Below are 15,591 nucleotides of genomic sequence, written 5' to 3'. Positions count from 1 at the left end.
AATACGAATCTGATATCCAATTGTGGGACCAAGTTTCTGAGGGTCTACCCCTTCCACAAAACACCCCCCAAACAGGACTTATTTACCGACCATGGCAATATGAGACCCAAATGAAAGGTCTTTGTGAGTAAAATACGAATCTGATATCCAATTGTCAGACCAAGGGTATGGGGGACCACCCCTTCCCCAAAACACCCCCCAAACAGGACTTATTTACTGACCATGGCAATATGGGACTCAAATTAAAGGTATTTAGAATAAGAAAACGAATCTGATATCCAATTGTCGGACCAAGGGGGACTACCCCAATCCCCAAAACACCCCAAAATCTGACATATTTACCGACCATGGCAATATGGGACTCAAGTGAAAGCTATTTAAGATTAGAAAACGAATCTAATATCCAATTGTCGAACCAAGTGTTTGGGGGCCCACCCCTTCTCCAAAACACCCCCCAAACAGGACTTATTTACTGACCATGGCAATATGGGACTCAAATGAAAGGTACAATATTTAGAATAAGAAAACGAATCTGATATCCAATTGTCAGACCAAGGGTTTGGGGGACCACCCCAATCCCCAAAACACTCCAAAATCGGACTAATTTACGACCATAGCAATATGGGACTCAAATAAAAGGTTTTTAGAAATAAAGAACGAATCTGATATCAATATTCGGGTAAAGTGTCTATGGGGCCACCCCACCTCCCTAATACCACCCAAATAGTATGTATTTGTTGACCATTGCAAATATGAGGCTCAAATAAGAGGTTTTTTAGAATACGACACGAAACTGATATATGTGTATTTTCAAAGCCAAGTCACTGAGTGGCCGTCCCATCCCCCAAAACACCCCTCAAACCGGTCATGTTTGCCGACTATGGAAAAATGGGGCTCAAATAAAAGGTATTCGGGAGTAGAATACGAATTTGATATCCAAATGTAGAACCATGTATTAAGAGCATCATCTCTTCCCCAAAACACTCCCCAAAGGTAAAATTTTTTCGACCATACCAATATGCTTAAATGAAAGGTTTGAGATTAGAAAACGAATTTAATAACCTTTTTTGGGGCCATGTGTTTGGGTGACGCCCCATCGTGTAAAATCTCTTTAAACCAATGGCAATATGGGGTTTATATAAATGGTATTTGAGAGAAGAGCACGATGCTGATATTTTTTCAGGGCCAAGTGTCTGGGGGACCACCCCCGATAACAACCCTTAATCAGACATCATAAGAATATCGGGCTGAAATAAAGTATTTCAAGAATGGGGTAGACCTTACATCCAAACTTAAATTCGTAGACCAATAAAGATCATATGGGGTTCAGATAAAGGCACCTATATTGTTAAACTGCGTCAAGCGATATACTATATTCGTAGCATAGTATTTCCCTAAAAGCTCTTTAATTGTCGAAAATAAATATTCAAATGAAAATTTTGCTCCCTATAAAGTAAAAGAAGGCGCAGCGGAGCGGGCCGGGTTCAGCTAGTCTAATATGCAATCTCAATATCTTACTGCATTCTCTAAGCCAATCAAAAGACTTAAGACACAAACTTTGCCGTATACAAAAATAATTCACAAAGAACGTAACCAGTGTTTGCTAGGTTTATTTTTCGATTTGTTTAACTTCACTCACTAAAAGTAGCCCAAAAACCTCAAAACCAAAACTTCAATTTCAGAATGCATTCAATGAATCACACGGATTTCCAAATCAAAAATTCTGATTCATTGAGAAGATAAGCGAGTGTATATGAGCAGAAAAAAAAATAACAATAATTATTATTTATTTGTGTACGCCTTTTTTCCGGACAAGCGTAATGTGTTGAATGAATGATATGGCAAAACTGCCGAACAGTAGCAACAGCATTTCGCACTTCTGTGTGTTTGTGTTATTTGTCAGCATAATAAATAATTAAATTTAAATCATTTGAAATACACTGCCTCAGGCCTCAGGTCTCTGTCCAGATGTTGGCAACAACATGGCGGGCAGCGACATTGAGATGCAAGAACAACAAAAACATACATAAATCACTAAACTAACAAGAATGAAAAAAAAAATAGTATCTATTAATTTATTTATCTGTGGACCATGCATGTTTCATTTTAAGCGATTATATAGGCGGTAACAAATTCAAAGAAGAAACTCTACATTCTAGCCCATCTAAATTTAGCTAAGACATGCAGGTTTCTTTTTTTGTTGTTGAGTAAAGTAAACATTTCAGGAAGTAAACATTTAATAGCAAATTTGTAGAATACAACTTGACACGGCATAAGGAAATTGCAAATATTTGAGTATCAAAAATTTGCGAAAAAAAATATTTGTGTTACTTAATAGGTCCAAAGGTGTTAATCAATGACTCATTATTACCCTGGCACTTGGGTATATCCCCCTTTTATGCTCACTTGACTACAGCTAATGCAAAGAAACACCAAATTTCCAACTGACCATATCAAATTCCTTAAATATGCCTAAGACTTCCTCAAGTGATTTTTCAAATGCCAAGCAACAATCGTATCTATTTAAGGGAATCTTTAATGAGCAATTTTTTAAGATTTTTAGTTCTTAAAAATTTTTTATTATTTTTTTTTTCATTTAAAGACACCGCCGAGAGCCATAGGGCCTTCATGGTCTAGTGATTTTCATTGTCCATTCATTAATGCAAAATATTTTGTTGATGTGTTATGTTAATTTGCAAGTTTGTTTAATTAAATTATTTGAATGGAACAAATTATTAAATTCCAATGTTTTTATTTTTAAAAGGAAATTCAGGGAATTTTTATTTCAAGCATGCTGAAGTACAAAAACAAACAATTGGCACGTGTCATAAAAAAAATAAGCAAAACTTTGCATTTAACCGCAGCATTAATGTAAACAGACATTTGTGGTATCACAATGGACGAAAACGTCTAAGTGAGACTGATGACAAAGTGCCACTTAAACCTAAACCTAACCTAAAACAAATAAAAACGCACGGTGGTGCTGAACTTCGGATACCCATCACAAAAAATAGATATTTAATGGGCTACAAGAATTTCATAAATGGTACTGTTCCAAATTTCACTGATATTCTATTAAATCCGAGGAGTGGTATGGTATTGAAACCCAAGACAAGCGAAATGTACTTAGAAAAACGTGTTAGTTAAAACAGCAAACTGTTTGCTGTAACAACAAAAAGACTGCTGCAAATTTTTTGCTTAAATAGCAAACATTTTCTGATAAAAAACTGGTAAAAAATGTGCCCTTTGAGAATATGTAGAGATAATTTTCTTGAAATTTGTAATAGTTAGAGCTGGTTTTTACTTAGACAAATCCAGGCTTATCTTGTCTTCCTTCATCTAAAATGTGAACACAAAGCTTCTCGCAGTGTCGTCTGAGTCGCTAAATTTAACAGATGTTAAAGATAGTGAGCTACTCTTACTCTAACTCTAACTCTTACTCTAACTCTAACTCAAATTCAAACTCAAACTTAAACTCAAACTCAAACTCTAAATTTAACTCAAACTCAAACTCAAACTCTAAATCTAACTCTAACTCTAACTCTAACTCTAACTCAAACTCAAACTCAAACTCAAACTCAAACTCTAAATCTAACTCTAACTCTAACTCTAACTCTAACTCTAACTCTAACTCTAACTCTAACTCTAACTCTAACTCTAACTCTAACTCTAACTCTAACTCTAACTCTAACTCTAACTCTAACTCTAACTCTAACTCTAACTCTAACTCTTACTCTAACTCTAACTCTAACTCTAACTCTAACTCTTACTCTAACTCTAACTCTAACTCTAACTCTAACTCTAACTCTAACTCTAACTCTAACTCTAACTCTAACTCTAACTCTAACTCTAACTCTAACTCTAACTCTAACTCTAACTCTAACTCTAACTCTAACTCTAACTCTAACTCTAACTCTAACTCTAACTCTAACTCTAACTCTAACTCTAACTCTAACTCTAACTCTAACTCTAACTCTAACTCTAACTCTAACTCTTACTCTTACTCTTACTCTAACTCAAATTCAAACTCAAACTCAAACTCTAAATCTAACTCTAACTCTAACTCTAACTCTAACTCAAACTCAAACTCAAACTCAAACTCAAACTCTAAATCTAACTCTAACTCTAACTCTAACTCTAACTCTAACTCTAACTCTAACTCTAACTCTAACTCTAACTCTAACTCTAACTCTAACTCTAACTCTAACTCTAACTCTAACTCTAACTCTTACTCTTACTCTAACTCAAATTCAAACTCAAACTCAAACCCAAACTCAAACTCAAACTCTAAATCTAACTCAAACTCAAACCCAAACTCAAACTCAAACTCTAAATCTAACGCAAACTCAAACTCAAACTCAAACTCTAAATCTAACTCTAACTCTAACTCTAACTCTAACTCTAACTCTCACTCTAACTCTAACTCTAACTCTCACTCTAACTCTCACTCTCACTCTAACTCTAACTCTAACTCTCACTCTAACTCTAACTCTAACTCTAACTCTAACTCTAACTCTAACTCTAACTCTAACTCTAACTCTAACTCTAACTCTAACTCTAACTCTAACTCTAACTCTAACTCTAACTCTAACTCAAACTCAAACTCAAACTCAAACTCTAACTCTAACTCTAACTCTTACTCTAACTCTAACTCTAACTCTAACTCTAACTCTAACTCTAACTCTCACTCTAACTCTCACTCTAACTCTAACTCTAACTCTAACTCTAACTCTAACTCTAACTCTAACTCTAACTCTAGCTCTAACTCTAACTCTCACTCTAAATCTAACTCTAACTCTAACTATAACTCTAACTCTAACTCTAACTCTAACTCTAACTCTAACTCTAACTCTAACTCAAACTCAAACTCAAACTCAAACTCAAACTCAAACTCAAACTCAAACTCAAACTCAAACTCAAACTCAAACTCTAAATCTAACTCTAACTCTAACTCTAACTCTAACTCTAACTCTAACTCTAACTCTAACTCTAACTCTAACTCTAACTCTAACTCTAACTCTAACTCTAACTCTAACTCTAACTCTAACTCTAACTCTAACTCTAACTCTAACTCTAACTCTAACTCTAACTCTAACTCTAACTCTAACTCTAACTCTAACTCTAACTCTAACTCTAACTCTAACTCTAACTCTAACTCTAACTCTAACTCTCACTCTAACTCTAACTCTAACTCTCACTCTCACTCTAACTCTAACTCTAACTTCAACTCTAACTCTAACTCTAACTCTAACTCTAACTCTAACTCTAACTCTAACTCTAACTCTAACTCTAACTCTAACTCTAACTCTAACTCTAATTCTAACTCTAACTCTAACTCTAACTCTAACTCTAACTCTCACTCTAACTCTAACTCTAACTCTAACTCAAACTCTTACTCTAACTCTTACTCTTACTCTTGTGGACAGGCCCAGACTGGAATGGGATCGCGGAGACACGGCTCTTTATTGAGATCTTGGCAAACAAAGAGAGAAAGAATATTTAGAGGCTCTGAATACAATCTCGAGGTAAGAGCGGCTGCCTTGTAACGATCTACATACATGGACATACAGACGGAAATCGATGCAGTTGCTCCGAAGATGCAAGGAGTAGCCGCGGATCATAAAAAAGGCGACTGACAGCCTTTTCTAGGATCCGATATTAATTTCCGGGCCGGTGTTCATTGCTGTCACGTGAAGCTCAGCTGCAAGCTACTGGGCGCGTCCACATGTTGCGGATAGTGGAATGATCCATACGGATAAGCTGCAACGGCAGTCGCGGACAATCAGCGGTATCAAGCGGAGAGTCTCAGTAAAAGGCCCGGCGGCACCGGCTCTTGCACAAATATTGAGTGCCTATAATGCTCGATATGACAAGGCGAGTAATTGGCGCCTTTAAAAAACCAATAGCCACCCTGTTCCCGCAACGATCGGTCCTTTGGACCAGAACGAACTTGCTCACCCACAGGGGCTTGAAGAGGATCGCCAACTCTACATGAAAATGGGGCTACAACAAAAGCATTGCAGTCCCAAAGAGTGGACTGCAATAATTCAGACCGGGTAATATCATTGTTATATGGCCTTAAAGGGCGCACCCTCGATTTTTACAAAGCAATTTCAATAAAATCGGGTCAAGCGATTGGGTCTATGCACTAGAACGCTCGCTCCTGAGACTGCGTGGCAATCGTCTCTTAAGCCTTATATTGCTCCTTAAGGATCCCTCTTACGGTCATACACTTACTCATTCTAAAACACTGATACGAAGGAACATATATACAAATACCTTGGCCAGAACTGATTGGAAACCCGATGCATGGTGGTTCTTGTTCAATGACAGTTGCTTCTTCTATGCTACATATTTTTATATCACTTTTAAACTATTGTTGTTTTATATTATAACACTGGCATTCACTTTTTGTTCACTGTTTCAATTAATTTTATTAATTTTGTAGATTTGTTTACGCGGCAACAAACGGTTTGATGTATTTCAAAAGGTCTGTTTTATTCCGGCATAAAGCGCAGTATGCACCTCTGGCGAAATTTTCGTTACCAGTACCGTTACCGAAATTTTCGCTTGCAGGTACGCAACTCAAATGAAATTTTCTTTGCGTAACAGGGTGACATGATAGGAAATAAAATCGACTTATTACAGCACAATCCCGTAGCAGCCGGTTGTACGTACCGGATCATGGTGAAACAATTAAAGGTGGTCTCATTTGTACAACAACCACAAATCATATGGTGCAATCCACCATCTTGTCATCAAGCGGATCGACGTTTTGCCAATACACACAAAGAAATTTATGTGCGTGTGTACATACGTGTACGTACATGAGGAGAGAATATGCGAGAAAGAAGGTAACAACAAAGAGAATGCAAACAAAAATCTGACATCTTAATACCGTCAAACCTGGCCGGCACTTAACAGCTATTGGCGTGACCACCTTTTTAAATCCGCCTTGGTATCGGATTGGCTCGATGGAGTCTTTCATCGGCAAGGGTTGCCGCCTTAATGTACAACACACTGCCCGACACGGGATAACTATGAGCATCACACAGAACTTTGAGTTCCAATCTGTGTGATTTTCTTTTTTGTCACGAGAAGCCTAGCTGAGAGCCACTGGGCACATCCACAGGTGGCGGATAGTCGAATGTTCCATATGGAGTAGCTGCAATTGCAGTCGCGGACAATCAGCGATATCGAGTGGAGCGTCTCAGTCAGAGGACGTGTGGCACCGGCTCTCGCTTAAATACTGGGTGCCTATGATGCTTGATACGACAAGACAAGATATTGGCACCTTTAAATAACCAATGGCCTTCATGTTCCCGCGGCGATCGGTCGTATAGTCCAGAACAAGCTTGCTCGACTATAAGAACTTGACGAGGATCGCCACCCCACATGCAAATGAGACTACAAAACCAACAACACACTGCTAGAACAACAACTGATTACAGCACATATGTCTTTTATTAGTCAAAATTGATTAGAATTCTGCCGAATTCGTAAATCTATATTTGTCACCATCTGGTATTCTATACAACTATTTTTCAGTTGCGACATGAATGTCTTGGCTACAACCGAAATTTTCGGCAGAGATGCATACCCAGCTTCATGGCGAAACAATTAAAGGTGGTCTCATTTATACAACAACCCCAAATCATATGGTGCAATCCACCGTCTTGCCTTCAAGCTGATCATCGTTTTGCCAACACACGCAAACAAATTTGTGTGCGTGTATGTATACGTGAGCGAAGAATATGCGAGAAAGAAGATTACTTCAAAGAGAACCCAAACAAAAATCTGACATCTTAATAACGTCAAACCCGGCCGGCTGTTAACAGCTGTGCGTGTGAGACCACGTTGTAAAATACGCCTTTATACAGGAAATTGGTATAAATTGCATAATAATTCGATATGGGACGATAATGCACTATACCAACAGTGCTAAAATAAAACAGGTCTAAAATCCACTCATATTAAATATCCTCTGAGACGCCCTGTAGTATATTTGACATTTACCTCAGTGGATATACAACAACAATTGTACTGTGCTGTCAACATGTTCTACCATGCTTGTTCTTCTTAATTATTTGTTGAAAAAGAAAACACATGTGCTTCCAAAGCTAATACGAAATTTATTGAAGAAAATTCAATTAAACTTCATTACAGTTGGAAAAATCCATTGAAATTGTAAGAAAAGTATGGCGGACCATGTGTTTCATAGGCCTGGGCCTTTAAAACAGGCCAATAAAAGCCATAAAACAGGCAGACATAGATCTAAAGGTGCCATTGATAATGCCTTGAAGGGTAAGAAAACATCCTACAAAATTAGAAGTTTTGTGTATAATTTTTTGTTTTAATTGTAGGTAAGGTTTCTGGTACGGTTATTTCCCACAAACACAAACAAATACAACGCAGAGAGCAGAGACGCAATCAAATGAATCAAGTATGTTATTTTTTGTCTATTTGTCATTTTAGAGTTAGGATTTTGAATGCTCCTGTTTTCCTTACAGCTACGCAAAAACAAACGTGAAGAGGCTTTGGCTTTGAAACGCCAATTGGGTGGCCAGAACACTGCCCCATTTTTAGTTTGTATTCTTCCCATGCATTTGCAAGTGGATCCACGCTCTGCCCTGGCCATTTTGGAAAGCTGTGATGAAGAGGCTGTAGTAGAACGCACCCCCTCTGGAGTTACGTACATCAATGTGCCACGTTTCAAGCAAAGATTTGCCTTTATTATACCACCCGTGGGTCGTGGCAATGAGGTAGCTGTCTTGGATTATCTCAAAGTTTGTGATACCACTTTAATGTTGACCTCAGCGGCCATGGGAGAGGATGATGTTTTCGATAAGTGGGGTCATCGTATCTTTAATATGATCTCTGCTCAAAGTATACCTACACCCATTGTAGCTTTAATGGACTTGGAGTCATTAAATCCAAAACGACGTGGTGGGGCAAAAGCTGCAGCGCAAAAATTCATTTCGAAGTTATTGCCAAAGGAGAAGATTATGCAATTGGATACGAATCCTGAAGGTATGTTTAGTTAAATCTTGCAAAAAGCAAAGAAAGGAATATGAAACCCTTTCAAATGTAATAAAGTATAACAATTAAGCTAGGTTAACCAGGAAGAGCATAAAGTCATGTCTAGTTTCCAAGAAATTATAGCTCAAAATTTGAGCCAAAAAAGCGAAATTTGTATTTTTGTCCTTATGCTAGTTTTTAAGGATATGCAAAACGTTTAACTTCTAAGGATTTCTCTAGAAACCCCTAGGTAAAGATGCTGCAGTTTGAAGGTATAAAGAGTACCATAAAATCATTCAGTGTCAGAGAAATTGTGGTGCAAGACCAAAGTTACAAAAAATAAATTTATTTTCCTGTTCCAGGTGTAGTTAGAGATAATGAAAAAACTTTCACTACTTGAAGTTTAACCCACGGAATGAATTCTGTTTTTTTTACTAGATTTTCAATTTTTTTGTGTTAACTAATAATTCGAATCTTTTTTTCAGGTCTTAATGTCATGCGCCGCATTGGTGGTCAAAAGAAAAATATCATCTTGAATCGCAACAATCGTCCTCATCTGTTTGGCGACCATGTCGAATTCATACCAAACCCTAATCCCTCAGAAGATGAGGGCACCCTTAAAGTTACTGGTTTCCTGCGAGGCACACCCCTAGATGTCAATGGTTTAGTTCACATCACCGGCTTGGGAGATTTTCAAATGTCTGAAATTCATGCTCCCCAAGATCCTTATAGACTGGATAAATCTCGAAATAATCAAAGCATGCTGCCCGATATACGTTTAGTAGCAAAGGCAGATCCTGCTCGCCAAACCTCTTTGCAATCGGAAAATGTACCAGATCCCATGGATGCTGAGCAAACATGGCCCACAGAAGAAGAAATTGCAGAGTCTCAAAAGGAAACGAAAAAAATGAAATTGATCAAACGTGTCCCCAAGGGTTATAGTGCCTATCAGGCAGCCTGGATACCCGATGTTGAAGAAGTGGAAGCTAATGAGAATGAAGACAAAATGGATGATGATGATGCTAGTGATAGTGGCAGCGAAGAGCAGGGAGAGGAAGAGGATAATGATGAGGAAGACGAGTTCATGTCCTGCGAAAATAAATCATTTGATGGTGAATGTGAACGTCCAGATTCCGATACTGAAGAATATGTGGATTCAGCTTCAGTATCGGATGCTGCCATTAATGACGAAAAATATGATCAACAAATGGATTTCCATGAGGAACGTGAAACCATGAGGAAAATCAAAGAAGCTCGTGTCGATGAACTATGGCCAGATGAAATCGATACACCCTTGGATATACCAGCCCGCACAAGATTCCAAAAGTTCAGGGGACTAGAATCGTTCAGGTAAGTTTCAGTACGGCGTTGTAAATGATGAATGCTATAAACAGTGGTGGAAGGCCCAAAGTCTGTAAAAGAAAGCGAAAAATCTAGCAGTGGGCCGAAACCCCAGATCTTATACACATCTCGGCAGTCTTTCTAGAATTTCTTTGGTACCAATTGCTGGGAAGGGAAAAAGATTAACTAAGTAGAACCAGCAGCGAATAGGAAATATAATATCCCAGGGGAAGAGGCAGCGGTCACTTCTATAGTCCAGAAGATGTGGAGTGTTCACAGCATTACAGGTGAAAAAGTTCCCACTGAAGAAAAGGCCAAGAAAAATAAGATCAACTGTCCGACAGGCTAAGTGCAACTGAGTCCTCCAAACCAAAGGGTCCTTAAAATTCCCATGAACATTCCATTAAGCAACAGACGATATCAATGACTGCAGGCCGATTAAAGTTTAAGCTCAATGATAATGAGCCTTCTCCAAACGGTGTGCCGCTTAGCGCCACCACTTGGTAGAGAAGTTTAAACATGGTAACGCAATAAAACGAAAAGTGAAGAGAAGGTGTAACCAACGCATACAACACGACGAAGAACAATCCCATGGCAGCCGGTTGTATGTACCGGATTGACCCGATGAATTCCTTTATCGGCAAGGACTGTCGCCTCAGTGTACCACACACTGCTACTATAACAACAACAACACGACGAAGAGCTAAGAGACCGGAGACAAATTCTCAGCCGTGAGAAATTTCTGCAATAAATCACTTCTGACGTCTACAGTAGTGGTAAATAGCTATCGGGTAAATGTGGTCCTCGGAGAACGACCACCTCCCTTTGCACCTGAAGAAATTGTGAACCCAGAGTGGTTGTGGCTCAATTACGATCCGGCAGATACAGCCGCCTAAACTCTCACTGAGCAAGGATTGATGTCAACATGCAGGATGTGTGTCCCGATTGTGACCTGGGATAACACGACACACGTCGCCTGTTTAACTGCCCAACCAGACCCATTCGTCTCCTAGATCTCTCTGGGCATTAACTATGGATATTCAATAGAATCAAGCAGACGAAAGATAGAACACAACACGCAGCTTCAACAACAGCCGTCCAGAATGACAAGAGGGCTACAACTCATCATCACCACAAACAATCCCATTGCAGTCGGCTGTACATACCGGATTGACCTGATGGAGTTCTTCATCGGCAAGGACTGCCACCTCAGTGTATAACACACTGCTACAACAACAACAACCACAAAACTCTACAGAAGTCCGCCTCGCCCTGTGTCCATTGCGATGTCAAAAATCTAACCTTGTGAAGACCAGTGAGGACCCTTATCAGTAGTTTGAAGTCATGCTTTCACAACCCCAGGACAAGTGCCGTCCCGTTTCATGAATACCCGGACACAGAGCCCTTGCCATCATATAATTGACCCTCTATTTTCGCGGTCGTTTTAGAATGCGTCTATCCTCTATCGGGGGACGTTCACTGAATGAGTGGCACTCATCACTGATAAATTCCTGACCAACTCGTCAGTGGATTTATTTTCTGCACTCTGGATGAACCGCTCTCAACTCCTTATTCCTAACTATCGAGTTTTTACATGAGATACACAGAGGTTAGCATGTCCGCCTATTGCGTTGAAAACCTGGGTTCGAATCCTGGCAGGAACATCAAAAATATGGTTTTCCCCTCCTAATGCTGGCGACATTTGTTAGGTACTATGCCATATGGTACAGCAGCCATATTAAAACTTCTCCCCGGCAGCCCCTAAGAGGTGTCACGCTGCGGCACACCGTTTGGATTCGACTATAAAATGGAGGTCCCTTTTCATTGAGCATAAACTTGAATCGGACAGCACTCATTGATATGTGAGAAGTTTGCCCCAGTTCCTTAGTGAAATGCTCATGGGCAGATTTGCAATTTGGCATTTTAACTTGCATATGGGGATAGCTAACTATCCTTGGCAAGCTCCCTTCGGTTGGGCAAGGTTGTTCCGGTGCATAGAGGGGGAACATGAAACCCGAAGTCTAACCAACTACTCTCACAACAACATGAATCCTGGAACTGTTGAAACTGTTGACCAAGAAAAACTTTGCGCTCTACATTGACAGGTGAACTATGTTGCCCACAAACTGTAGAGAGTGCGACAGCCTGATTCTAAGGGACATTGATAAGGACTCGGACCGCCATCTACTGATTCAAAAATGGATTCCGTTTTAGCAAATTTAAAAAAAATCCTTGCGTTTAGTCCTTTTATTTAAAGCCAGTTTTCTTTTTTTTAGAACTTCTCCATGGGATCCCAAAGAAAATCTACCCAGTGATTATGCGCGTATCTACCAATTCCAGAATTTTGATCGCACCAAAAGGCGTATCATTAATGAAGCCAAAGAGGTTGATGGTGCTGTGGTAAGTACCATGTCGTCTTCAAAGTTTTTATTGGTGAATTTTAAATTCCCTTTTTCTCCCTTTTTTTAACAGCCTGGTTGGTATATCTCCATATATGTGGCCAATGTTCCAGCCACAAAATGGAATGCCTACAAATCGGCACAAGTCACAGAATATGTAGTGGTTTATGGTCTTTTGCCTCATGAGCATCAAATGTCTGTCATGAATGTGGTACTAAAGAGACTGCCCGACTCCGAAGTGCCCATAAAATCCAAGGAAAGATTAATCATACAATGTGGTTTCCGTAGATTTGTGGTCAACCCCATATTCAGTCAACACACAAATGGTGACAAGCATAAGGTAAGTAGCAAATAAATCCCTAATAATAGGACTATGCATCTAACCGATTTCATTTTGTTACAGTTTGAGCGTTATTTCAGACCACATACTACAGTGTGTGCTACTTTTTATGCCCCCATACAATTTCCCCCAGCTCCCATACTGGCCTTTAAAACCAATCCCGATTCGACATTGGCTTTGGTGGCCAGAGGTTGTCTACTCTCATGCAATCCGGATCGTATTATTCTTAAGCGTGTTGTGCTCAGTGGTCATCCGATGCGTATCAATCGCAAATCGGCCACCATTCGCTATATGTTCTTCAACAAGGAAGATGTTGAATATTTCAAACCGGTCAAACTACGCACCAAATGTGGTCGTTTGGGACACATCAAAGAATCTTTGGGCACTCATGGTCACATGAAATGTTACTTTGATGGTCAGCTTAAATCGTACGACACTGCTTTTATGTATTTATTCAAACGTGTCTATCCCAAATGGACATATGATGATTGTCTGATTACGTGTGAGGATACGGATAAGAAAAATGATCAGGCAGAAGCTATGCAAGAATAAGCAGTAGAATGTTATAGTGAAATGTTTGCAATACATTATTTTTAAATGTATGAAAAGTAAAAAATAATAAAATTGAATTTTTTTTTAAATTTATTTAAAACTAAATTTTATAACAGTTTTTTTTTTAAACATGGCCAAGACCTTTGCTCTTTTCAAAAAAGTGACATTACACATAATGTTCGTTTATGTTGTTGTTGTAGCCACGCTTTTTTATGTGGAAGTAGGAATCCTCGTCAATCTCACAACAATCTCGTTTCGGTCCATAAGACCATTTACCGCAGGAACTTTATGGTTGTTGTTGTAGCAGTGTGTTGTGTTCTATATTTCGTCTGCTTGACTCTGTTTAGTATCCAGATCTATGAACTCTGCAAATAAGGTGGGGTGCGTCCTGAGGAATCTGGGCCTGAGTAGATTGGGTATGGCTGGGCAGCTAAACCGGTAACGTGTGGTCCCTGGTCACAATCGGGACACACCACCTGCACGTTGGCATTAATCCTGGCTCTTTAGGGATGAGGCGGCTGACTCTGCCGGATCATTATAATTGAGCCAGAACTAGTGTGGTTTGCCACGGGGAGATCAATTTCTTCAGGTGCAATGGGAGGCGATCGTACTCCATGGACCGAGTCTGCATGAATCCTGTCTAGAGCTAGATCAAAGATGGGCAACAATACACAACCACACATAAATTACTATGCCCGCGGGCAAAGGAGAAACGAACAGCAGCACACGTACAGTGTAAGCCAACTCGTGTGCCTTCGTTCGGTCGGCGCTTTGGTGTTGTTGTAGCCACATTTTCATGTGGAGGTGGCGATCCTCGTCAAGCTGCTGTGTACGCAAGCTTATTTCGGTCCGATCGCCGTGTGAACAAGATGGCCATTGGTTATTTAAAGGCTCGCCTTATATATCGAGCACCATAGACACTCAGTATTTGTGCAGGCCACCCGGCCTGTTACTGAGACTATCCGCTCGATAACGCTGATTGTCCGCGACTGCCGTTGCAGCTACTCCGTATGGAGCATTCCACTATCCGCAACTGTGGACGGTAGCTCGCAACTAAGCTTCTCGTGACCGCAATGAACACCACACAGATCGGACCTCAATGTTCCAGCCTGTGTGGTGCTGACAGCTATCCCGTTCCGGACTTTCTTGTTATTTTACCAAGCATTGTTGTTGTTGTGGTTGAATTCGAGTGAATCCGATACCTATCCACAAGATGATGATTTGGATGGTCCCTGCGATAGCAGCCCAGAAGGTATTGCTTGGACAGCATTGCTTCGCACGGCTAGGATCTTTGTCTCGTAATAGAGGTGGCCCACGGGAAAACTAAGCAGACAGCCCATCGTAGTTCGAAATGCGGCATTCTGACAGATGTGAATATTATTTCACTGCGCGTCACATAGCTGACTTACCCAGGACCTGTCAAATACTTGGTACATGTTCAACAAGGTTTATTTGTCAGCACCCCAAGTGCTGCCGGTAAGTGACTTGAGGACCTTGTTTCTACTTTTTACCGTATCACAAATTGCTATGGCATGTGGGGTGAATGTGTAAGAGCTGCCAAATGTCACGTCCAGTATTATGGGGCAATTGATGGTCAAAATCATTTCTCCATCGACCATCACATTCATCTCATTATTCACCTCGCGCATATTTGTAGTAAGCAATGTGACTGAAGATTTGGTGGCAGTTATCTCCAAATCTCTTGCAGCGAAATATGAGGCAAGTTCGTTTAGGTAGACGTTTGACCTATCGCAGATGTCATCAATGGTGGGGGGACCTGATGCCATGATCGTACAATCGTCCGCATACGATGCGATCTCTATGCCGTCTGGAGAGGTTGGAACGGAAGATAGGTAGGGGTTAAACAGTGCCGGAGATATCACCCCGCCTTGGAGAACTCCCTGTTTCACTGTACGATGTTCCAACTTCTTATCGATACTA

At 40.0% G+C, this 15,591-nt stretch overlaps 1 protein-coding gene across 1 annotated transcript; it reads left to right on the top strand.

Moving 5' to 3' along the window:
- The first annotated feature begins 8,067 nt into the window (after positions 1–8,067).
- Positions 8,068–13,739, top strand: LOC106094386 (pre-rRNA-processing protein TSR1 homolog). The gene is made up of 7 exons (XM_013261598.2): positions 8,068–8,304; positions 8,364–8,443; positions 8,511–9,030; positions 9,504–10,368; positions 12,636–12,759; positions 12,832–13,098; positions 13,162–13,739. Exons 1-7 carry the CDS (start codon positions 8,199–8,201, stop codon positions 13,648–13,650), a joined length of 2,451 nt encoding a protein of 816 aa, XP_013117052.2. The 5' UTR covers positions 8,068–8,198; the 3' UTR covers positions 13,651–13,739.
- The last annotated feature ends 1,852 nt before the right edge of the window (positions 13,740–15,591 follow it).

The sequence above is a fragment of the Stomoxys calcitrans genome, chromosome 1 (assembly GCF_963082655.1).
Source record: "Stomoxys calcitrans chromosome 1, idStoCalc2.1, whole genome shotgun sequence".
In the NCBI taxonomy this organism is placed as follows: Eukaryota; Metazoa; Arthropoda; class Insecta; order Diptera; family Muscidae; genus Stomoxys; species Stomoxys calcitrans.
Note: the sequence above shows the minus strand (reverse complement) of the source record. Positions and strands in the feature narration are given on the sequence as shown.

What these genes read in the sequence shown, in the direction of transcription:
- LOC106094386 (XM_013261598.2), top strand. Translation starts at nt 8,199, where the DNA reads ATGGCGGACCATGTGTTTCATAGGCCTGGGCCTTTAAAACAGGCCAAT. An exon ending in AAGAGGTTGATGGTGCTGTG is followed by an intron (nt 12,760 to 12,831) that starts GTAAGTACCATG and finishes TTTTTTTAACAG; the next exon opens with CCTGGTTGGTATATCTCCAT. An exon ending in CAAATGGTGACAAGCATAAG is followed by an intron (nt 13,099 to 13,161) that starts GTAAGTAGCAAA and finishes ATTTTGTTACAG; the next exon opens with TTTGAGCGTTATTTCAGACC.